The following is a 25,532-nucleotide window of genomic DNA, read 5'->3' as shown; positions in this document are numbered from 1 at the left end:
ATTATGGTACTTGATTACATGAGGTATTCCACACACATCCTTCCTTTTGCTTCCCCTGCTTTCGACATTAACCCTGCTCTTTTCTTGAAATTCAAAACTACAAAAGTAATAGGATAAATGAATGGTGAATTCTGCTTTGAATTCTGTTCTCCTGTTCCCTTATACAGTTTAGCATGAATCTTTTTCCTCTTAGAATGATTTTACTCTATTGCTTTTTTTTTTTTTTTTTTTATGTGTCTGTTACTTTTGAGGAAGTTTTAATTTTTGCTCCTTGTCCCTGCTGTTATATTAGTTTGGGAGATCAGCTAAATGCTTTAGCATCTAACTGTCATTCATGCTCCTCAGTGTAGTGGAGGGAAAGACATAGATGTCCCATCTATGATCCAGTCTGTTCTTTTGTTATTGTTTAGGTTGTGCATGTTGCCCTTGCTACTGAAGGAAGACAAGTAGATTTTGTCCTTCATGTGAAGGAAGCAACAGTTTTATGTTGTCAAGGTCCCATGCATGTGACTAGGATAGTACAGTATGCTTGAAATGTAATTTTGAGGCACTTGACTTGAGAGGAAAGGATAATTGAAATTACTATTTTCAGCTGTCTACAGCAAAGCATGTGGACTATTGTAAAAAAGGCTAATTAGTAAATTTTCAGTTGGTGAAAATACAGTTTTTTTGTACTGTGCAAGTACCATGTCATGAATGAGATGCTCAGCCCTTGCAACTGTATACAACCCCTTCCATCTTTTTTCCCCTCTATTTTTTCCCTCCTTCATACACAAATGAAGTTCAGAAGCTCTAAGCTGCTTAATGAAGGCTTAGTTCTTAATATTTTTACATCTCCTATATGTTAACAATCACTGTTAAAGCTTTACATTTATTGCCTCATATGTAACCTGTTAACTGACCAACTCTTGTCACCCAGAGACAATCAGATTTGGGATGCCTGTAGTAGATGATACCAAATGTATTTCTCAGTTTGAGTGACTAAAATAGTGTGGTGAGCACTGTGTGTCTCTCCTGTTCTTCCATTAAAATCAAGTACTGGCTGTGGGCTATGCCTTCACTTACTGAACATTAATTTGTTGATCTGGTGTCTCATTTAGGTGGTGTAGTAAGCTTTACAACTGATGTTTGGTCACTGAGTGCCAGAATACACTCTTGACTCTGAAGCTTACCACTTTACTCTAAGCCAGCAATCTCTGCTGTGTAATTTTAAGAAGAAAATCGTGAATTCCTTCCCCGAGTTGCATCTTTTTCTAAGATCTTAAGATTAGTTTTGATAGTTTCAGCATAATGATGTTGAAAAGTTCTTCCACTCTCTGTTACAAATAGTTTGACATATACATATGAGTCACTTCTTTTTTTCCCTACAAATTGAGTTACCAGATATATTCTGCTCTGGAGCTCACCTTTACATGCTGTGTTTCAGAATGCCAGGTGCGATGTGCTAGCTGCTGCATGCTGTTGTGTATCTCATCTGTCACTTTTTTGTGCAAGATTTTTTCCAACTTTAAATATGTCCTAATGTGTTTTGGAGAATCTGCCAAATTTCAAGTGCTGTATTTTTTTTGCACTGAGGTATATACTACATTCATCTGAACATGTAACTTCCTCAGAATTTTCATGATGAACTGACTGTAAAATTTCACTATTTAGTGGAAGCTAAACATGATGCCAGTGCTTCCTTTTATCTTACCAAAGTAGTGTCCAGGAGTCATGAGCTATACCAAATATTGACTTGGAACATATATTTATTTTAATAATATCTTAAAACACTTAATCAAAGGCCTTGCTGGAAGATTTTCTCTGATTAAAGTGATATAGACTCCAAATTGTTTGAGCTAGCTCACTGATCAAGCTTTAAATACTAGGTTTAGTTTGTCTTGTTTTTTTAAGGAGTTGCTATATACTTTTTTTTTAATAAAGCTTGTATGTATGCTTGTCTGTTTTTAATAGAGATTTGCAACAAAGCATTGCTAGGGAGCCCAGTGCACCTTCCATTCCTCTGCCTACTTATCAGACCACACCAGCTGGAGGAAATAAGCCTGCTGCTCCATCAACTCCCACTCCAGCACCCAGAACCATGGTGGTAAATATGTTACAGAATTAGTGGGTTGAAAGTAGATCTGTTCTTTGAACTCTACACTGATCTATAACCTTACGTATATTGTTCCTTAATATACTGGAGGAACGTGTATTATATCCTGGTGTTAATAATTTATATGTCTGAAATTGAATGTTTATTGCTTTGCATTATCTACGTGAAGTGAATATAGAATATCTATTTAAAAAGTAAGAAATAAGCCAACCACATAACCATAGGTTTTGATTCTATGGCTTACTGAAAGAAGCTCCAATTTGATTAATCTTCTTTTGTTAGGGTACTAAACCACAGCCACCAGCACGGCCACCACCGCCAGTGATTTCTGCAGCAAGCAGTTCTCCTTCTGCATCAGCACCCTCTGGAACAGCTGCAGCACCTCCTTCTGCTCCTGCTGCTCCTACTCCAGCTCCAGCTCCAGGTGTCAGTGCATCAAGCACTGCACCTTCACAGGCACAGGGTCCTCCTTACCCAACTTATCCAGGTTACCCAGGGTATGTTATGGGAGTATTTGTGTTGTGGAATGTTAACACAATCTAAAAGTACTTGTTTGTTACTTGTGATGTATTTAAATTTGTTAGTATTGAAGATGTGTTTAGTGTTCTCGAGGCATGATGGTTTTTTCTAGTTTCAATCATGTAATTCTTGCTAGGATTATTTGCACATAGCACTTGTGGAGGGTTTGCTTTGATTGAGGGGATTTTTACTTTAACATTTTCCTGTTTAAAGAGGAAAGGGAGATAGGACTGCAATTCCTTGACTATGGTTTGTGGACCATTGCCATTCCTCCCATAATTAGTTGGTGTTTATCTTCTAAGTGTTGGCATATCATTTTTCAATTCCCAGTGTCTTACTGAAGATGACAATATACAGAATAAATTCTATTTGAGTAGCATGCTATCTTCTGGTGCTTTTTTTCATCTTTCTGGACTTGTCACAAGGATTTTTAGGCAGCTGCTGTCTCGTTCAGAAGCAGACTCTTAAAATGTTAATATATATATGATGATATTAAATACAAAAAATCAGTTTGGATCACTTCAAGTTCAAGTTACATTACTCTACCTTCTGTCTGTATTTCTGTTCCATGCATAATACCTCTTTTTGTTTTGTCCTTTAAAAGTTGCCACACTTTCTGCTGACATAAAGAAGCATGAAAAGAAAGCATTTGCAGTGATTACATGTCTTCTTGTCTGTTAATGAGTTATATGATATTATTTGCAAATTGACATAAGCAGTATTTTGCAACTAAGGTATGTTTTTTCTTTTTCTTCACACAGGTATTGCCAAATGCCAATGCCAATAGGCTATAATCCATACATGTATGGCCAGTATGGGCCGTATGCCCCAGCACCTGTATTTCAAAACCCTGGACAACCACCATATCCAGCACCTCAGCAACCTGGATACCCTTTTCCTCAACAGCCTTATTTCCCACAGCAATAATATATCTGCAACAAAACTCTGCTTGTTAAAAATCTTGGAGAAATTTGCAATAAGCATACTAAAACTTTAGCTTCCGTTAATGTACCATACTGAACTGTATGCAGTCTATAACTTGTTTATTGTTAACTGCTCAAAAATGTCTAGGTGGGTTTTTGATTACACTAAACACTGAGATCAGGTGTGGCAGTATAGACTGTAGAGCAATGCCAGAATTAGAACCTAGTTCAGTGGTCTGAAAACTCTACACTACATGTTGACTAGCCCAAAATGTTTCTTTGCAAAAATCCTTCAAATAACAGCTGGGATCAGATAAGAAAAATGAAGCAGGGTGTGCATTGGGTGTGACATATTCTATGAAACTATATAGCCTTTCCTTCTATACTCTGCTGGTTTGTATTTTTTTTTTTTTTGAGTTTAGTTAAAATATGCTATTTTGTCTAATAATCAAGACCTTGTAAATCATTGGTTAAAAATAAATTACATAAGAATGGTTTAAATATTTAGCATTTTCATTACCAGAAAAATGTACTGTGATGTATTGTCTCTTAGATTCTTCCTTTTATCCCTTGACTTACACTTGACCATAACACAAAACCATTTTTGAAAGCTTAGCCTTACAACTGAATTTCAACCTCTTCTTGAGCTTTTTTTGTTGTTGTTGAAAGTCTGTATCTAACCATTTAGATATATAGCAGATAAAGTCATGCGGGTAGAATCCTGTACCTTTGAAGTGCATTTGATTAAAAAGTGCTGATTACCACTTTAAAATAATGGTTGCTCTCATCTCAAGAACCCTTTTTAAAAGAAAGGAGTTGAATCAAGGTCCTTGTTAGAGGAGCAGTGATTGCTTGGTATATAACCCATGTTTTTCTGAGCAAAGTTGATCAGAAATGTGTAATGACTTAACACAGGGCAGCTACTGATTGTTGAAATTTTCCAGATTGTTTTTATGTGATTTTTCCCTCCATCCTTTCAAAACGTAATGCATTTCCTCAGAGAGTTCATAATGAGTGGGGAAACAGGTTTTTTTTTTTCTTTTTTTTTTTTTTTTGAGGGTAAAAGAATCATTTTGCAAATTACAGCACTATAATATTTACTTTTGGATCCATCTTCTCAAGGGACTAACAACCTTGCATTACATTTAATATTAGATGGTGAAGAATCTAAGGTTGTAGTTAATGGCTTCTACCAAATACTTGATAAGCATTTTTCAGTCTCTTTCAAACTTGTTTGTGTAGTATGGGACTCTCTTCCTTTTAGCCCTTCACATGTGTTACTTGGCTGTGTGGGGCAGTTTGTTTCTTGAGTGCTCCATTCAAGATGTTCTGGCCGTACAGAATAGCTATCACAAAACTATGTTAAATGTTACTACTTTTATTTTTCTATTTAAGTGCCTGATTAAAATAGCAAGGTATATTTTAATGTAGAGGTGTAGAGGGTGCCAGTTTTTGTAGCATCTGGGTGGAAACCTCACTAGATCTTGAATAGTCTTTCTCTTAAAAGAAAGCAGCATACAGATCCAAATGAGCTCCTTTCTTTGTCTCGAGTTCTTGCTATGAGATCGCTCCAATTACTTTGGGAAGACTAATTGTCTTTTATGCTCCCTGTCCCCTAAAGAAAATGCCAATCAAAAGGTGTAAAGTACTCCTCTTTCAAAACAGGAGTATCTAATTAAAAATAAATTTATTAGTCCTATAGAAGCTTAGTGACTTGAGGGGAAATGATGGATTAGGGGAATACAGCACCATAGATACAACAGTGCATGAAAATGAGTGCTCTGCATTTCCCTTTATAAATGGCTGCATGGGGTGGCATGGGAACTTCTGAAACTTCTTTTTTTGTAATAACGAATAAGAGGCAAGCAAGGATAATGAGAAAAAGCTAGGAGGGGGACTGATTTGAACCAACTATCAGAACTTGATTTTACTCAACTGGAAAAAAACCAAACAAAAAACAACACAGTAATTTTCTACTAATTTCACTGTGTTGACGTGAGCAAGCGCAAGTCTAATGCCACCATTTGAGTTCTGTATTCCTAGTAACACTATTGCCTGTAGATTATTCCATTTGTACATCAGATGCTTTTGAGTAACTGTGATAAGTTTGTTTCTAGTGCCTCAAGTTACAGAATTTTAATGCTGTATAAAATGTAACCTGTTCAGTATAAGGATTCCTAAAACTGAAATTTACGTTTCAATTTCATAGATCTGAAATCACTGTTAAAACATTTTTCCAATTGCGTTAGTTTACTTTAGTCTACTGTCAGTTGAATATGTATAGAAACCTGTGCATTACTTTCAGCTTTCACATGACTGTTCCCTTTTCTTTCAAGAGAATAGAAAAACCCAGAGGCATGTCTGTGTCTGCTTTTGAGCATGCAGCTATCATGACTTCAGTTGAATTGTTACCTTGTTCTTCTATAGTTTATTAAAAAAAAACAATTAGAAAACCTGATTTCATGGCTCTCTCTTGAGTACTGTGGTTTCAGACAAGTTGTTTCCTGGGAAAGGATGGGAATTAGTTACGAGCCTCAAGTGAGTTTATGCTGTGGTGAACATGGCTTGCATGTCAGCGGCTGTGTGACACAGTACTTGTCCACGCAGCTGCTTCACGGTGTCACAGCTGTTCTTAACAACAGCCTTAAATCTTGCCGGTTGTACTAATTTCCAAGGCTGATGGAGAGTATTTCCCTTTGCTTGTATGAAGAAGAAATGGTGAGGCCTCCTCAGCCTTTCAGAAGCTCGGACTCGATGTCTGTTTCCATGAACTTGTTACTCTGGTTTGCATATGGCTCGCAGCACTGTGCTTTTGCTGGGCAAGCCTTACAGGCCTTTAGCTTGCCCCCGCAGAGCAGTGCCCTCCACAAATACTCCAAGAACTGTTATTTTTTTTTTTTAAATAAACTTGTAACACTACGGCTTTTGCAGTTGTTATACAGAGACAAAAGTTTACAGTCGTGTTCTTTCAGAAGTTGTGAAGTCAAGCATTTGTTTTGTCTTCTCTAGAAGTTTTCTTAGCAACTGAAAAGCAAGTCTTAGGAAGTTCTAATAAAAATAATAAGTGGAATACCAAACAATTGCAGGGTTACCTTCCTATTAAAAAGAAAAACGGTTTTAAGTCATATGAAAATTAAGTCATATGAAAAATATCTTTCTTGACCACAAGCTTCTGCATTACCAGCTAATACTGGTTCTTTTGCTGTAATCCTGAATGGGATGTAGGAACTGTTCAGAGTGCTTTAGGAGTGATCTGTGGGATTTAGTCTGAATTATGCTGAAAGTAGTCCATTTCTATTTCAAAGAACCCTGAGGCAGTATTTAGGCCTGGACATTCAGAAATGACATTACCAATTGCTAGGTAGCTGGAAATTGCAAGAAAACTCTGGAAAGCAATTCTTTTTCTTTATTAGCTGATTGATGCACTTATTTGACATTAAAGCGTGTGGTTCAGAAGTGACTTGCCAGTCAGAGCATGTTCTCTGCTGTTTATCATGATGTAACGCTGGAAAAGACACAACAAAGTGAATTTTGTTTCCTTCACTATTGAATGAAGTTAATTGACTTTTCAGGTGTTTGTTCTGATAAGTTTAAGACATGTTTGGAAAGTTCCAGCTCCTGAAAAATGAATTCCCAGAATTGCTGATTTGTGCATTTTTAGGAAGAAACATGGGAGGATTTGTGGGTACTTTGTGGTGTAACTTTTGGCTACTGTTAGGAACCTGGTAGCTTTAGATTTTTAAAACAACTATTTGAAGTTGTATTTAAAATGGTCATTGTTTACTATTTATAAAATGTTGGCATCATGTTCGTCATTATAGTTAAGTACTGATAGACCCCACAATTCATGGAGTTTATTTGAATTGTTTTCATCAAAGTACTTTGCTGTATGCTTTTTATGTTCTGGCAACTCGAAATAGTATACATTCAGTTAAATTTTTTGTTCTGCACTCAAGTTTGAAGCTACACTATCCTTCAGTGTTGAGCATTTGACTGCTGTTAAATTGTACTGATGGCTTCAGCCCTGCATCTGATTTCCCTATACTGGGTGTAATAATCAATGGTAGTAGAACTCCATTTCAGCTTTAACTTTTCAAAATGAAGTGGAATGATGCTTCTAAATCTTGTGAAGTAGCTGGCCACTGGTTCTATTAGCTGTGTGGTAGGGAAAAATATTCTACTGTCAAGCATGAAAGAGAAGACTTCATGAAATCAGTGCCAAGTCGTAACAAATTACCACAAACCAACCACTGCCAGTTGTTCCAGCTCTTACATCAGTTAAGCTGTCCCATATGGCTGTACTGAGTGCATGCATGCTTTACTCCAGGTGTTCTGGAATGCTGGAATACAGCCCGCCCTATAGCAGGCTGCTGGTGCCTGCTGTAGGGGCCTGGCTGCGTGGCAGCTGCAGGGCTGGGCAGGCCTGCTGGGACCTCTGGAGATCACAGAGCCCAACGCCCTTCCTGCTACAGCAGCTTCCACCTGCATAGGAAGGTGTCCACAGGAAATCTCCAGAGGAGGCACTTCAACCTCCCCGTTATTTCTGACAGTGAAGAAAAAAAAAAAGGTCTTTTTTTTGTTTGTATGGAATTTCCTGTGTTCCAGTTCCTGCTCCTTGTCCCTTGTTCCACAGAAAAGAGTCTGCCCTTCCACTGGCTATTTATAAACAGCAGTAGGATTCCCCCTCAGCCTTCTCCAGGATGAAGAGCCCCAGCTCTCTCAGCCTTTCCTCATGAGGAGGATGCTCCCCTCCCATCTTCATAGCCCTCCTCTGGACTCTTTCCAGAAGTTTCCTGTCTTTATTGAACTGAGGAGCCCAGATATGGACACGGTGTTCCAGGTGAGGCCTCATGAGGGCAGAGTAGTGGAGGAAGGTCTCCTTCCTTGACCTCATGTTCTTTTTAATGCACCTCATGATTTCATTGTCTTTCTTGGCCATAAGTTACCACTCTAGCACTTAATTCCAGTTCTGAAAGTAAAATTAGGCTGACTTGAAACTCATCAGTTGAATTTATATACGTTTGGATGAGGTGAAGGAAGAAGAGAGCAGGCCAGGTTCATGAATGGTGGAAGAAATGGAGAGCGGCCTCTAGCTGACTGTTTTTGGCCTTCAAGTTCAATTGCCTTTGTTAACATAATAATACAGGGAAAGAATCATTTTCTTCTAAGTTTTCTACAAGTAACTATGTTTGATTGGAAGCCTGGGAACATTTGTATGCAAAGTGGTGCTGCTCAATGCTGCCTGGGTGAAGGCTGTGTGTATGGGCGCTGGGAGGACGAGCAGAGCCACAGCCGCCATCTAAGCTTAATGTTTTCTGTAATGAGTCCCACTTTCACAACTTTTTTTGAATCTGCTGACTACAGGAAGGCTCAGCCTGCTCTCCAGCACTGAGGCCAGCAAGTGTGCTCTCTAATTGCCTGACTTGAGTGGCAATTACTGCCCATTGAGAATAGTCCCTGGACCGCTCTTGCTCTCTAAGTGTGCTTCAGATATTTCTGGGGAGAAGTGTTACCTGATCCAGGCTGCAGGAATACTGGGCTGTTCTCAGAGCAGTGCTGAGCAATGAGGTCCTGTGCTGTGGTGTTTCTTAATGGATGCATCCCTAAACGGGGACCTCCCAAGCCTGCCTCAGGCACTTCTACCAATGGGAGTGTCTTGATGCTGACCACAGGTTCCTCTGCAGAGCTAAGACCATGAGGCACAGGAGGATGGAAAGGGGGGCTGTGCTCCCTTTGTGGCTGAGGTTGTGCAGTCTAACTCTGACTGCCATTGATTCTGTCCCGTATTTTAGCCAGCACAGTGTTTGTGGTTTTTGAACTCAGTTGTTATCCATTGGCCTGTTTTTCAGTGCATGATGATGCTTAGGGAAAACTGCTGTGCCAAAGTCAGATCCTCGCTCAACTGATAATTAACGTTAGCATCATCTGCGCGGTGTCTGCAGATTGTAAACCATTGCAAACCATTCTGTAATTCGTACTTAAGATTTCCAAGTCTCCTCAGTGCCGCACCTTGCTGAGCCTCCTATTCTGTGTCTGCTTAAACCTTTCCTGAGGCACATACCCATATAAGAGAGGACCTTCAGCCCCTGCTCTCAGACAGCAGAACACGTCGGGAAGCAGCAGAGGGCGGTCTGCCACCACTCATGGCAACAGTTTCAGCTGCTCGCTTGGCGTGCCTGTGTGCAGTAAGAGATCCCGGACTCACCTTGCTGGAAGGACAGGTGAGTGGCTTTTAATTAAGCACTGCCGATTTTAAGTGAATGTAGATATCCTGGCATCTCCCTGATGGATGACCTGCGGCCCAAACTGCAGACCTGCAAGGCATGGAGGTAACTACATCTATTGTAACAGACCAAGCGTAAAAGACATCGTGCATTTCTTAGCTCATGCAGTACAGAGTTGTTTGATCGTGGCCAAATTGATGCTGCAAGGAAGCAGTGTTGGAGCAAAATAGATGTAGAGTAACTCACTGGGGAGCTGGAGCAGAAAAAAGCAGCATGTTACTGGCAGGAGGAAGGTGTGTCAGTGGTAGCAGCTGCAGTGTCACTGTGGGGCAGCTCCAACAGGAGCAGCAGATGAGGGAGAAAAATGCTGATGGAGGAAAGATGTCAGTGTGGTTGGGCAAGATCCAGGAGCAGGTGGGATGGAAGCTGAGGGGCAGCTGGAGGCTGAGAAACAAGTGTTCTCATCAACCAAGGTGAGAAAGAGGAGGCAGAATGGAAGAACTGAGGTATTGATTGAAAGAAGTGATAAACCTTACACTTTTGGGTGCTATAGGGAAAAGAGAATTGAGATGGAAAGGGCTTCAGAATTAATGGAAGCAGAAGAAGATACAGAACAGTTTTAGTAGAAGGAAGGAAAAAAGAGCTGGAGATTTAACTATGGGCAGAGAGGGAGAAGTTCCAGAAAAGGTTTTAATGGAGGAGGAAGCGTTTTATTTTTCTTCCTCATTGTCTTTGGGCAGTGGGAGAAGTGATGGCAAGGAAGGGAGCTCATTTGGAGGGTGATTTCCAGTGGGACAGAAGATGCATCTGGAGGGTTGGGTGAGAGCAAAAGGCTGGTGATGGGCAGAGAGGGTCTTGGGAAGGGAAAAAGCAAGATGCAGCAGATCAGGTAGATTTGACAGTGTTGGCATAGGCTGGCTATAGGCTATAGTCAGATTTTAGATATGGGCAGGATCACCCCTGGAGTGACTGACCTGGGCAGAGGAATCACGATTGGTGTTGACATGCCCATAGGAAAGGAGACACAGTAGGATGAGACATGAGCACAAGAACTGCTGGTAAGATAGGAGTGACCTTACTAAGTTTTTAAATTTAAATTAATGGAAACATTAAGTTGGGAAAGACCACTAAGGTCATCTAGTCCAACTGTTGACCCAACACCAGCATGCCCAATAAGCCATGCCCCCATTTCAAATTCAAAGCTGCGTCTCTTCTCCATTCAGCCTCTTGCTGTCACTAGTTACACTTTATTAGTGATGGAGCATTCCATATTCTAGAATTTTCATTACTCTGTGTTTTCCTGCAATTTTTAACTTTCACAAGCAGAAAAGGAGTATGAGATCTAGCACAGAAACAGATGTTAATCCAGCAAATGCACTGTGTGATGTTCTGCTGTTTTCTGACTTTATCATCTGGCCGTGCTGAATTCTATTTTTTCTTGTCACATTAAACAAAACTTTGCAGTGCACTTCCAGTCCCCAAACATAGCTAAGGAATGAAGAGTGGCTGGCAGTTTGGTACCACTGGGTGGCATTGTATAGAAAGACAAGACGTTATCCCCCCACGTACTGCACTGCTGTTAAATCCTTGCGTCTCAATGGCATCATCAGTTTTGCGTGGAAAATTTTGAACAGCGTTGTTAAGGGTCGAGACGAAATGAGACAGGCTTATGGGAGGAAAGTTTTGCTATGCTATAAAAAGATTGTTGTGAAGAGACCAGAGAAAGCTAAACATCACCTGCAAATCTCCAGAAGATGTTACTTTGGATTTAAAGGTTTTTTTTTCTCCCCCCACCTTTGGCTGTATGAGGTATTTCACCTGGGGTGGTCAGTGGGGAAAATGGAGACATCCCCACCCTCCGTTTTTCCACACAGGGACACCTTCTGCCCATTATTTTTAATTAAGAGGCAATAGGTTGCTTAACATGCTGATAGCAAAAACCTGTAATAATTAATATTCTTTCTACATAGGGTAATATAAAATTTTTATCCTAATCTCTAAAAGGGACTTAACAACAGGTGTGTGCCCCTTCCCTGCAGACAGGGAGCACTCATGCTGGTGGGCGTCCAAGCAACGTGTCCTGCAGGTGGCCACACAGCGGGACGTGCACTTGTTTCTGCAGGGCTGGAAGGGCCCAAAATGCTGCACAGCCTGTAGCAGGCTGCTGTTATGGTGGAGGAAACTCAAGGGACAAAGGGGCATTAGGGCTCTCTGGGCCCTAATTGCTCACTTCATGGTGGCTGCACTCTGTGTGGTCTCAGCAGAGGAGCTGGATGCTCGGGGTAACGGAAGTAGAAACTTCTTGTGCTTTGGCATGCTATTCCCTGGAGTGTACTTGCTGTATTTTGGGATCATAGGAGGGCAGTATTCATATCACACCGCACAGCAGTGTGCAAAAATGGGCTGGCAGTAGATGTTGTGTTGCTTAATGTTACTTAAAGACCAGCTGTAAAAGCTAACTGTGTGCAGCAGAAGACACAAAGACCCCACTGCAAAGAGAGAATCCTGAAATACTGCTCAACAGCCCCACAGATCACTTTGAAAATGGCCACGGGTACAAATAAAGCTGCTTTCCACTTGTAGCACATTAATTACAGTTACAGTGGCTTTCTACAGCTAACCTTAGGCACGGATGAATTTTTTAAAGCCTATTTGAGGTAAGGCTGATGGGGCTTTGTGACAAAGATCTTACACGATAAACCGCTCTCTGCAGCTTTCAAATAAATGCTAATGCTTCAGTGAGCAGGTGTCTCACTCCACCAGCTTCCTCTGCTCCATATGTGCTCATAGCAGTACCTGCTATAGGAGCATTGCTTTGCACACTGTGCCTCAGCACCATGTGTGTGAAGGCCAAGCACAAACAGAAATTTTCTGTTGGGGTGACCTTCACCGAGGACTGACAACTGAGGAGTAAGAGCGAGAGCAAACCCGGGCTCTGTGGGAAAGCATCTGGCGTGTTTCTCTGCTGCCAGCCTGCACTGCAGCGAGCACAGCTGCGGCTGCCAGCTCTCGCAGAGGGCGGATTAGGGATTAGAAAGTGCAGGAAAAGAAGACAAAGGCAGGGGCTGTGTGCTTGCAAGCCCTTGCTGCCTGCTAGGGTGCAGCCTTGTGTAATTTAAGTGATTGGATTAACACCTGTGACAGAGGGGTGTAAAATCTAGGAATATAAAGGTATGCTAAAGGATTTGGTAACTTTCTAGAATGAGAGATACGAGGGCAGACAATCAGCATTTCTCTCTAATTTAGACTGATGATCCAACCAGTCCTTTATCTTGCATATAAGGCCATGAGAGGTGGCACAATAGATTTTGCTGAAGAAATGGGCCAAATTTGGTTGGCTGCTCCACCTTTTATCCCTGAGTTGCACATGGAGCAAGGCAAGAGACCTCAAAAGATGGGCAAAGAAGGAAGACAGACATCAGTTATTCTGTTGGCATGCCAAGCCTTCACATAGGATTCTTGCACTTTTCCAGCATCTGAAGGGGAGCCTTGATTCCCAAATGTGGGAACAGATTTCCCATGGCCATGTGGCTCATGGCTGGCAGTGTGTCTCAGTGGGGCTGGTGTCCATACGAGGATGGGCTTTGCTGCAGGGGCTCCTGGAGATGCAGCAGTTACAGGATGGCCCACCTCTTGTTCCCCTCTTGGCAGGCACTCTGTCCTCTGATGAGATTTCTTTGGCTGGGGAACTGCACAGTCACTTCTGCCTTACCCAGATGGTCTCTCAGAACTGGTTGCATCTGGCTATCTGTGGATCTTCCAACTTCGCTGGCAAATTCATTCAAAGCTTCAGGAAGTAAGAGGGAATGCACGTATGAACATACACTTTTATACATCTACCCGCTGCCTTGCAGGACATTATCAGCACAAGTGCTGTTTCTATGGAAACAAGACTAAAAATATAGACAAACAGAAATTAAAGACTCATCTAACAACTATTTTCTATCCTGGACAAGGTTATTTTCATTTATATACTGTTTCTGCACATGTTTGCATGGAGACAAGGTTTCATTTTGTTTTGTTGGTACTCTAATCTGCTCTTACATGCAGAGCCCCTCAACACTAGTCCTGCTGTTATTTCTTCCAAAGAAAAATGCTGCATTGCATCACTATGTGCTGCTGAAGCACCTCGATGAGATCAAGAATTGACATTAAGGATTCTTCCCCATCTCAGCTGCTCTGCAGCTGCGTCTCCAGGGCACTATAGCAGGTGCCCAAAGCAGGTGGCTCTTGCCCTTTGATTCAGGGCAGCCACCTGCTTTGCTCCAGTGCTGGTGGTGTCAGAAGGGCACTGCAGGCACTGATCTGCCCTCACCTCGCAGCTCTCCCAAACAGGCCTTTGGGACAACAGAGCTCTGAAGCACCAGCAGTGAGCTGTGTGAACCTCCTGCCCTTCCCCATGTGAGCTGCCCAGGCCCAGTAAAAGCTTTAAAAGCCCGTGAAAGTGCTCTTGCAATTTGCATATAAGCAAGACTGTGCTTCAGAAAATCTTACATTTTACTTCATAAACATAGGCATCTGCTGCTAATTAAAGTAGCAGCATATAATTATACCCTTTCTTATTAGTAGATATAGAGTCTGACAGTTGCTTAGATACAAAATAAGCAACTACGGATTGTCTTCTGCACTTTAACAAGCAGAGAGAGCAGGAACAATAGAAATGTAAACTTATTCTATATTATCTCCAGTAAATGTGCCTGGGAAAAATGTTTAATCTCATTGGTAGCTTGTAATTTTAGCTGTAAGGTTCTTCAGCAAGCCCTCTGCTTTCCTCAATAAAATAGGGACCAGATAGTTCTTCTGGAGAGAGCAGTGAAGCTCCCTGGGGAAGGTGTTGGGCAGGAGGAGCAACAGTGGAGCCAGCAGCCACCATTTTGCAGAGACCCCATTTTCTGGCTTTTTATTTCTGGGGAAGTAATGTCTTCTTACTGACTAAATAAAGTAAGAGTAATCCAGGAGCCAGTGCAGTTGCCACCGTAGACAGCGGCAGATAAACAGGAGCATAAGGAAGCGTGCGCAGAGCATAGATAAGGTTTTTAAAAGGCAGATGTTGCCAAATGTGGTTGCCTTATTTTCTAATGGGTCAGGTTTGCAGCCAAAGCAGCCTAGATGTGACAAGATGTATCTTCAAAATTCCTATTGCTTCTCATCAGAATGCTCATGGTGCTGTATTGAGAAATCACTTCCCTGCCCCACCGAATATGTCAGCTGCATCCTGAGAGGCACATTTCAGTGCCTGACCTTTTCTTTCCTCTCGTTCTGCTAATAACCCCCAACTTTCTTTGCTCGCAAACCTAAAACTCTGTTGATACACCTACAGTCTAAGTGCTCTTGTTATTAAACTGTAGGGAAGGTAATCAGAGCAGCTAATGCCACGATAATCCCCCTGATCCATACTGTTATCTTTGGAGATATCAGAAATGATGCTGCCCGTAAAAGCAATGATGTATGTTCTGGTTAATTCTGCACTGGGAAACATTTGGAGCTAACCTTCAGAGTGTTACATGCTGGAGGCTGCAATGGGATTTCAATTGCCTTTCTTATCGACTAACAAAAAGTGCAATATTTCTCAGCGGAAACCACTGGCTTATTCCTAAAAAGTAACAGCAATAATAAGCAAGTTCATTTTGGGAAAGATCCTTCTTCCCTCTGCAACACTTTGGCACCTAGGCAAAGGGCCAAGGCTCACGGGGATGGGCAGCAGCCTCCCTCCCTTCTCCCTGTGCTTGGCATTAGGGGTTGAGGAAAGATGTGAAGCTTCCCTTTCTCTTTGCGATGTCAGCTGGAACAGAATTTCAGGTATGGCTTCCCATGCTCTGAAGACAGATTCTGCAGAAGGAACAACAGCCATAACTCACCCCTTGCAGAGCAGTTTTGGAGATGCTGAGGTGCAGCCGGCTCACCAGCACAACCCTTGCTTGCAACAGGTGAGGGGAGAAAGTGATTTTCCAGTTGCCTGTGTGATTTCTAAGGTCTTTGACTGAGGCTGTCTGCTACTCTGAATCAGAGTAACTTTCCTGTAGAGGGACCTTACCTCCTAGCTTTCCTCATCCTTCCCAAGTATGTGATGACCAGTTTTAAATGTTCAGCCAGCAAGGTGTCAGATAGGAGCTTGGATTCAAGGGAGAGGTTGTTTCATGGTTTGGTGGTTGAGGCTCACAAGCAACAGATCTTGTTGGTAACTGAAGTCAGGCTGTGCCGATTGCTTACTTTTGTATGTTTGTTAGCATCCCAGATAAAAAAAAAGAAAAAGAAAAAAGAGGTTTTTGAGTCTGGTGTAGTCACTGGGTGTAAACATGGTGTAAGTCCCCCGTGATGGCTGAGTGTTGGTGGGTTTGGAGCACTGTCACCAGATGGCCTTTTAGTGTCGGTGGGTTGTTGCTGTTCTCTCTCTTCTGAAACATCACCAGTTTTAGGTTCTGTGTTACTGTTTTGGCAATTATGTCTTCCAGGAGCTGGCACAAACACCTTGTCAGCCTGCTTGGTTCTTTCCAAGTTGGCCAGATCGACAGCATGGGCATTGCTGGCACACTTTGTGATTCAAAGTTTTTCTGCTATGACAGCACTGGGATGCCAGTAGAGAAAGGCCAAGGCAACGCTTTCTCTTGCTGTGCCAGTCCCTGGAGACCACCTTCCATCTCCTCCCAGCCTGCACTCAAGCCAATTGATTTGCTCCACTCTCTGAGCCTCCTGGCAGCCCACTGCAAGCTGTCACAAGGGAGGACACACAGATCAAAAGAAACCAGCACACAGACAAGGGGAAAGCATTACAGGAAAGAAAAGTGCTGCAGTGAAGTACTTTTAACATCTTTTTCCATCTCTGTTTTTGTTGCTGGGCTATTTCCTTTTTGTTCCTAGTGTGATATAAATTTTATCATCCCACTAACATTAATTTGCTAGATCCACCCCTCTCTGAAAGACTCCTGACAAGAGGACTGCATGGCAAGCTCCTGAGCTCTCTGCCTCACCACTGAGTTTCTCAAATAGTTTAATGTTGTCTCAGAAGTGCCTTTCTTCTGCTGTTTTTGTTTCTCAGCATGAACTTTATGGTCCCCAGAGGTAGATTTCAGAGTTTAAAGGTAAGCGAAATGCAGTGTCACTGGGTTTGCTTCAGGCTCTTCCACATGAAAGGTGGAACAACAATTTCTTCACCTCCTTCCAAGCATAACTAAAGCCCTATTTTCAGTAGGACAAACTCATGCAAAAATTCCATAAAGTTCCTAGTAGAGCCAGCTGAGTTTGCTGCTCACCCTTTTGATCTGTGGGCATTTGACAGTTGTGATGGTGTTATTATAGAGAATATCTGACAAAGTATCTTGTAAATTTTGACCCCCTGCAGAGCACCATGCATATTTTTTAGGAAACCAAATTTCAAAATAAAGCAATCCTAGAGGTTGCCTACTGCAGCCATGCGTGACATTTTGGCTGCAGGCAAGACATGTGAGCTCACTGGTGTGCTGTGCCAAAAAGGTATTTCTCCTTCTTGGTGTGAAATCTTGTCTAACTCAAGCACAGGTGATGAGATCACCCAGTGTTAACAAAGGTAGGCTTGCTCTGTGCCTGCTTGCAGGTATGGGTTCTGCTGACAAACCATGAGAGGCTCACATGTGGTAAGAAAAGCAACTTCTAATGAACTTGTGTTCCATACGATCCCATTTTTTCATAGACTTCTCATTACAGCTCCTTTTTTTTTGTACGTCTCTGATCCCTCATCCTTTTCAGGATTTTTTAAAATAACTTTTAAAAATATAGCTTTCTTGTAAGATAGGCTCCTCAGGCAGCATGTCTCCCTTGAGACAACAAAGTAGGCATCTCACACAGAGCTCTGAGAGGCTGCAGATGTCCTGCTCGTCAGTTCACTGTCTACTTTCCCATCACCCTGCTGAGGGTTTTGCTACTTTGGTGATGCTACAGCAGCAAATAGACTTGGTCTGCCTTAGGGCTTCACAAGGCAAAGGGTGACAGCTCCCAGATGTCTGCACAGGGCTGCAGGAGGAGGCTCTCCATACGAGCAAGTGCTCAAAGGTCAGCTGGTACAGAAACATTGCTTCCACAGGTTCATGAGCTCTCTGTGTTGGCCAGTGACTATGTAGACTGAGGAAAGGAGTCCAGGTGAGGGAGGCTGTGAGGTGGTTCAGTAGCAGAATAGGATGGGAGGTCAGGGAGCATCATTTTGGCTGCACCTGCATATGTGTGGGCTGGCACAGGGCTAATACCACTTCACTGCATGGAGGGGCTAGGCTGAGAGCCCCCACAGCAGATGTCTCTCATTACACGCACATTACAAGTAGCTGTAGATCCAGGAATGAGCTCCTAATGCAATGTGTACGATCTGGAAAGTAAGGTATCTGAGAGGTGGCAATGTAATCCTCCAGCAAGTGTGGAGGTAAAACACCAGTGTGCCTGTGGGTCTTTGTACATCCCCACATGGGCTGAAGCAATATTTAATTTGTGCTCTCACAAATGCACAGAGCTCATCAAAGCTGTAAATGCAATCAGCTTCTGTAAACTGACTCACAAGAAAGGAGGAAAACTGGGGACCTGGAAACTGCTCTGGAGACTTGGCGTATCATCTCGATAAACTGCTGCTACCATCAGTGCAGTGGAAAGCCTAAAGCAGGGTCCTGTTGGCAATGCTTCTCTATTGACTATGGGATGTCTAAGAGATATAGCTAACTGGGATACCTTGCTGTACCTCAATGTATCTAGCATCTCCAGCATTAGCAGTATGTTTGCTAAAAGGCATCTTGGAGCAATTATTTGGCAGAAAATTAAATTTCAAATACATCATTGTTTACCTTTACTCACTTCATGCTTTTCTTTTGTGACTTTATTACCAAGATGTCACTTAGAAACCTTTCCCACTGGTTTTCCAGAATGTTTTCTGGTTTGTTTGTTTTTTTTTCTCTGAAACCTGTTGGCCGTTCAGAATGAACTTCAGGGAATCTGACAAGTCTGGGATGCTTCTGCTTCAGTGGACTAAAACATACCCAAATAAGTGCTGTTGCACAGAAAGCTGTTTTTGTGTCTGCAGTCCAGGCAAAATGGGTAAACATCTATATTGTCACAATGGGGTCACGTTGTTCCCTCTATAAAAAATAGGGATTTCAGAATATAAGTTACTAAAATTTGCCAGCCACAGCACATTTGAAAAAGAAACTCCAATTTCCCTGTTAGCCAGTGCTCTTTCTCTGCTGTAAACAGTAATGCTCGATCAAACATCTTGATGCTGTTATAATGAGCTGTACCTAATACCTTAACGAAAACATCTGCGTAGGCTAAAGGGGAGGACAGACTTTCTGGCTGTCAGCAGATTCAAAGCTCTGTATCTTGTGCAATCCTCTTTGCAATATTCTCTGTTCATATCTTTCCCTGTTGGCTTTCTTCTTTTCCTACATCTGCTCAGGAAGCACTGGGTGTCCACATCCAGTCACAAGTCACCAACCTACACAGAGGTTCTGCTTAGGGCTGTGCTGCTCATGGAGAGAAAATCCAGCAGTGATGGGAGCTAGTGGCTTCTTTGCAAACTCACCCATGTGCCATGTTGTCCTGTTTTCATATCCCCTTGAGTAGACATTTGATTTCTCTGTTGTGCAGGAGCTTTCAATTTTCTGTTTCTCCAACTATTGGTACCTTTCTCTTGCATTCTCTGTGTACCCTCATGCATGAAGGCATCATCCAGCATGTAGTACCTCATTCATAAAATTTCCCAGGCACTTCTAGACCCAGCTAGCAAGGGCATTTGTTAACTGAGACAGGATTTCAACCTGTGTGATGCAGTATCTGTGGAGTTGACAGAGCCTGCAGAAAGCTGACAAGAGATGATTTCATTCAACTGTGAAGCCTTGAACCATGAAGATCGCAGCATTGCTCATCCTTTCAGAGCACTGTCATAATTTGATAGATTAATCAGGGTTACTTAGCAGGGGTGCTTACCTGGCAAAGCAGTTCCTTAGCTTTGTGCCCCTCGAGTACAAAACTCAAGGCCAATGAGCAGCTGCATCTGACTCCAGCAGCACTATTAAACTTCAATACCAATGAGGTACTTAAGGGTACGTGGGCTCTATGTCTTACAATTGAATTTTTTTTTCCCTTGAAGATACCTCTGTATTTTGTCTTTGCTGAAGTGAAGATTTCATTGTAACCCACATTGTTGCATCTGATAAAATTCATAGAGCCTTCTGTCCTAGCAGCCTTGGAGAAATTTCTGTCTCTGGTTTATATTTGCTATGAGCAGACGAGTGCATGTTACCATTGTTATTTAAAGGATATTTGTATTTCAAGTCCTTCCATGTAGCATCTGTTGTCAGCTTTGGAATCAGACTTTCTGCTCCTTCCCTGCAGGTCTTCAGGCTTCCTAAAGCCTGCCCGTGGGCACAAGATGAAGCACATGTGAACCAATGTCCTGAGGCTCAAATGCTTTTTGTCCTCAGGAAAGATCCTGAAAAGGCTTTTCCTAGTGAAGTTCTGGCCCTCGTTTGGGTTGGCTGTGAGCTGGCAGAGACAAGATCCTTACTGCTACCTGCATGCATGCTTAGATTGGATTTCATGGCTTGTGAGCCTTCCTGCAGCCCCCTGTGTGGCAGCCTGACATTTAGGCTTCTTTCTTCTTCCATCTTAAAGAGGGGTCTAAAACAAGTTAGCCTTCTGCCTTCTTTCCTATCTGATCTGGTCTTTCTACCATGATCTGAGCTTTTGTCACCTGCATGGACAGCTTATATTAACACTCTGATTTTAGTTTCCAGCCTTTGATCTGCTGTCTTCTAGCTATTAATCATCTTAACTCATTCATCAGTAAGACTGCTTTTCCCCTGAGGGGAAATGCTCTCTGCCTCTGCCCTGTTTTCCTTCGTATTACTGCTACAGCATGTTTGCAGTGCCTGAACTTGGCTCTGCAATGTATTTTCTCCAGCTTCTTGCTTACAGATGCAGATTATCAAATGACATACCACCTGCAAATAGACTCTCTTTTAAATTAAGTTTCATAGTATCTGAATATCATCACGCTGCAATCACATCAAGATTGAAGGGAGAAACATGTTTTGCAGAATGGCAGTGTTGTATTTCAGATTGGAGTCAGCCTCTTGTGAAAGCAGACAATACTTTTGCTCCAACTAGAGCATGCTGATGCCTCTCTTCTGTGACTCACTTGAGGCTACAAATCTAGCTCAGCAACATCTTATTCTTGGTAACAGTGGTCTTTAGAATCCCTCCAGTTTTGGAAGGCTTGTATGACATTTTTTCCCCAAGGGAGCTCCAGTGGATCAGGACTGAGCCACATAGGTCGGCTGTGGCTTCTAGACTGCAGACCTCGTGTATGTTTTTATAAATTTAAAGGAAAGAACTAATCTCTTTCCTAGACAACTTAGTTCAAGTTGTGCTACGTTATTTGAAGGCCCTTTCCAATTAACATCTGTGTACAATTCTTGAATAGCCACTAATTTGTGTTTGCTCTATTTTAGTGTAGCACTGTTGAAAATGTCAGTGTATTTATTTAATTACTTTAGCCACAGCAGCGTTGAAAGTACTTGACCTCCCAAATATAGTTTTTTCCACTGTTCAGGTAGCTTGTCAATGTGCATATTGTTAATGCTTTTGTTTTTATTTCTTTTGGTTTCCCTACAGTTCTGCTGCAGTCAGTCCTAGAAATATCTTGAACCATCAATTTCTTTTCTGTGCTAACTCTTTAAATGACAAAAAGTCTTTCTGCTTCCACATGGAGGCTTTTAGACTTTTTCTTACACAGAAAACAAACTTTTTCTGACTGCTGCAGAGGAATTCAGCCTCCTCTGGCATTTCAATACAGACACCACTTGCTAGATAACCACTTTGGGATGAGAGGCAGTTTTAAAAGTAGAATTTTATTGAGTATATCCTTCCTTTCTCATAACAAAATACAAAGCTTTTGGTCTCCAAATACATATGACTCGTACCAGCCTCACTGCTGCTGAGTGTTAGGGCAATGAAGTCTTGTTTTCCTGAGTTACAGAAGGTCTTCTCCACTGCACAGAGGGTTTTCAGGACAGCTTTGAGGCTGGCACTTGCAGTTCCTCTGCAGCTCCTTTGCTTTACTTATGGGTCCAGCTTTTATTGGGACTGTGCTTACTGTTTACCTCCAGAGGTGATTTGTTGATGTAAGCAAAGTGCCTTTCACTGAAAAAAGACCCTTGCAGGTAGTCTCTGCAGATACAGCCCAGCTTTTCTGTGCTGGTTGGTCAGGTCCCTCAGATAGGCTGGCAATCAGACATGAAGGCAAGGGGAGAACTCACCCATCATGCTGCCAGATTTCTGTCTGTTCCCACTCCATTCCTGCCTATGATGTGTGGTGCTGCATGTGGGAAGCCCCAGCTTACAGCTGAACTTGCTGCAGAGCTGGGGCCTGCTTTTAAACTGGTAGAGGTGAGCATGAATACCACATGCTTGTGCTGATTCATCTAGGGCTCATACCACTGTGCTGATGTGACCCTTCAGCCTTTGAACCAGCACCTCCCGACAGTGCTGTGCAGTGGAAGTCAGGGACCATTTGGAGCAAGGACAGGTGACCTCTGGGAGCTCACAATGCAATGAAAATACAGTAACCCCAAATACAGAGCTTGCTGTACCTAACACATTTCCTTTGCAGATCCATTTGTTCAAACTCCTGTTGCACAGAGCGATATGCTTTATTCTGCATAAAGATGGGTCATGCTGCTCCTGGGAGCACAGGCTGTACAACTTTCTACTCTTCTGACGGCACCATGCCTGACAAGTCTCTCTTCCATCTTGCTAGACCCTCAGTAGCTTCCAGATATTCAGACAAGAATAGATGCCAGGATGTTCTTTCATTCCTCATTGTCAAAAAGGATTGCAAGACCATTTTTTTCTACAGACGGATGTGAACTTGCTCTATCTATCCAAGATAGATCCAAGCCTTTTCCATCTTCATATTAAATTACTTGCGCATATTTCTACATCGGGCTATGACGAGTACAGCATCTGGGACAGTTAATAATGAAAAAGCAGAGAAGTTAGAAGTAAATCTGGAGTTTTAAATTCATTCATGCTAAAAAGCAAAGTGCTACTTTAAATATTATTTCCTACATTTTCACAGCATTATTTCAAAGATATCTCCATTAAGAAAACTAAAAATCAAATGTGAGTTGTAACTTTTTAAGTTGCACATGATGTTAATGGAGAAGCTCCTGGTGTCCACTGCGAAGGAAAAAACAAGAATAAGATGTCCTTGCAAAATAAGCTGTAATTTGGGAAGAACAAAGGAAGGATAGGGAGTCCCTGCAAAACAAGATAAAGAAAAAGCTGAGAGGAAGAATTTCAGTCACAAGAATCTGGCTAAACAAACTTATTTTGCAGGTATATGGCAAGAGATGCTAGCAGCTGTGTGTAAATCTTGTTTGCTGGACAGAACAAAGAGTGGTAGACTTTACAGGATACAAAGATAGTTCTAGTTGGGCAAAGCAACAAACTCTGAACCAAGATTGCAAAGTATGTATAACCAAAGGAAAAGAAGGGGGGTACCTATTGGGCTTCTGCATTTCTTTCTGCCTTTCTCTTGCCTGTGACACAGTGGTAGCACTGCAGCACACGGAGAGGCTGCTCTGCTGAAGAGTGGTGAGCACACTGCCAGCTGCAAAAACTGTCATAGCATGAGATTTAAACAAGAAAAAACAAATTAGTTTTCCTCATCCTCTCTTGAAATTTTGAGGTGTATGTGAGAATATTTTCTAAGGTCTGGAGGTTTGTGTGCTGCTCTCTGCTTTTATTTTTTAAAAAGTAGCTAAACTTCCTGTGGAATTACGTGTCTTAAAAAGCCTTATGAGTGGGAAGTTTGAATCTTCGGGAGCAGTCAATGCCCTGCACAATGCAGGATGTGCAGACAGGCGAATAGGAAGGCTGTTGGTGTGCAAAGATTTGTCTTCATGCACTTCCATAATGCAAGGACTGTTCAAAAGCTGTTCCTTGTTTAGTGGCACGCAACATATTCGTGGATCCTTTTGTTTAGGGCAATTGCAGAGATTATCACTGATGTAGAGCGATTTAACAGTTCCTAGGTGCTGTACATTCACTGGGCTGGCAATCCTGGCTCTCCAACAGCCTCCCCAGGGGCAGGTTTGGTGTGAGGTCCTGCTGTTTGGAGATCACATCTAGCAAAGGAGGGACATCAGAGAGCGAGGGTGGCTGCAAGATCCCTCCCAGTGCCACACTGGCCCCTCTGCTCCAATGGCTGTGTGAGGCCTCACCTGGGGCTTTTAACCACCCCTGCCCAGGCCTTGTTTCAGCCCTTTTGAGGACTGCTCCAAAGGACAGCTGCTGCAGGTCATGCAGGTAGGTGTACGTATGCTGTTCTGGTGGGTACCTAGCTCTGCTGAATCCCAGTCTAGCTGGCAAAAGCTGTCTGGGTGCCTCTTCTCCCCCTCTCCACCATGCAAGACTTGTGCCAGGGATTGCACTATGCAGGCCACATGGCTGGAGCTTGCCTGCTTGATCTGCTAAAACTTGCTAAATCTCTGTTGTGTCAGCTTTGCAAGTCAAGGAGAGCTCCACCTGAGGCTTTCCTTTCCTCTCTCTGGGCCAAGATAACTCAGCCCTGGAGCTGCCTGCTGGGGTGTGGGTGGTTGCAGCTGTGCAGGACTTTACCAGAGCTTGCTGTTTGCTTTTTCTGATGTTAGCAGGGTGAGCTGAAGAGTTTGAAAAGAAAGAGGATAAATTCCTCAGTTGGAAACTAGGGGTGTTGGTAACTCTGGGAGTCCTTTCTAGCCCTGTATTTCCCATCCCCTTTCCCTATGGGAAACCTAAGGAGCAAAAGTAATCTACTTCCCACTGCTTAGCTGTATTTATTTTCCACTGCCTGCGTCTCTGCCTGCAGCACCACTAATGTTCCCAAAGCACCTGAAGTCATTTATTTTCTACTTCTGCCTATGGCAGTGGTATTGCACCCTAGAAAGTTTTGCTTGAAGCCTATTGGGCTTTGTTGGGTGTGCTCTAGGCATGTGAGAAAATAAACGGGCATAGAAGCAGTATGTGTTAAATCCACAGCGGGTGTTTAGACTGCCAAGGCTTGTGTATGTTTTCACTTTTAATAAGTGTACCTAGATATATTACTGAGTATCTAGTAGACAAACATACTCTAGATGCTGGAAACTTGCTGCTCCTATGGTCCTCTCAGGAGCAGTTTGAACAGCATCATCTTCCCTTTATAAACACTGTAACATTTCTCTAAGAACTTAGATTACTTTTCATGGTCTCCATTTAATTAGGAAAATCTCTGCTTGTTTTATGAGCTTTTCTGGGTCATCCAAAGCCCTGTGTGAGTAAAGATGCTTGGATGTTGCTGGGGCTGTGCAGGTCTCACTGCTCTGAACTGAGCTACGCATGCATAGACCAAGGTTCAGCATTTTGGGAAAGAGGAAAGGAGCCAGTCAGCTGCTTTTTAAAAGAATGATGAGGTTTGGAGTGATTAAATGGTTACAGGCTTCAAAGGTAACAAGACTTCAATTCTTCTGTGATTATAAATGGTTGAGAGTCAAAATGGGACTATTTATTTCCATGACTGACTGCTTAGGAAGTGCCTGGCTCATGCTGTGAATAACTTGTGTTTTTCCCCTTCTTCATCCCTCAGCTTCTGACAATCTCTTGCAGATGAACTTACACACATTTCTTTTAGCTGTGTTTCCTCACCCCAGCTGGTGAGGTCCATCTCCTAGACCTACACTAGCAGATTTTTGGCCTCAGTCATTAAAAAATACATGAATAAAAATATAAGTCACTAGCTCC

At 42.4% G+C, this 25,532-nt stretch overlaps 1 protein-coding gene and 1 long non-coding RNA gene across 3 annotated transcripts in view; both read left to right on the top strand.

The window, feature by feature from the left end:
• The window catches only part of PDCD6IP (programmed cell death 6 interacting protein), a 33,173-nt gene extending 27,178 nt beyond the window's left edge, over positions 1-5,995 (top strand). For both annotated transcript variants that reach the window (XM_031590419.2, XM_031590416.2), the window contains exons 16-18: positions 1,954-2,086; positions 2,378-2,592; positions 3,376-5,995. In XM_031590419.2, coding sequence (XP_031446279.1) covers positions 1,954-2,086; positions 2,378-2,592; positions 3,376-3,541 — 514 coding nt within the window. In that variant the 3' untranslated portion in view covers positions 3,542-5,995. The remainder of the gene's footprint in view (positions 1-1,953; positions 2,087-2,377; positions 2,593-3,375) is intronic.
• Positions 5,996-7,311: 1,316 nt separating this feature from the next.
• LOC149917406 (uncharacterized) overlaps positions 7,312-25,532 on the top strand; it is a 63,971-nt gene continuing 45,750 nt past the window's right edge. Inside the window, exon 1 of the long non-coding RNA XR_016467655.1 lies at positions 7,312-9,758. This is a non-coding gene — a long non-coding RNA (uncharacterized LOC149917406). The remainder of the gene's footprint in view (positions 9,759-25,532) is intronic.

Source organism: Phasianus colchicus, chromosome 6, assembly GCF_987193195.1.
Source record: "Phasianus colchicus chromosome 6, bPhaCol1.hap1.1, whole genome shotgun sequence".
Taxonomy (NCBI): Eukaryota; Metazoa; Chordata; class Aves; order Galliformes; family Phasianidae; genus Phasianus; species Phasianus colchicus.
This window is presented reverse-complemented; position numbering and strand designations above follow the sequence as displayed.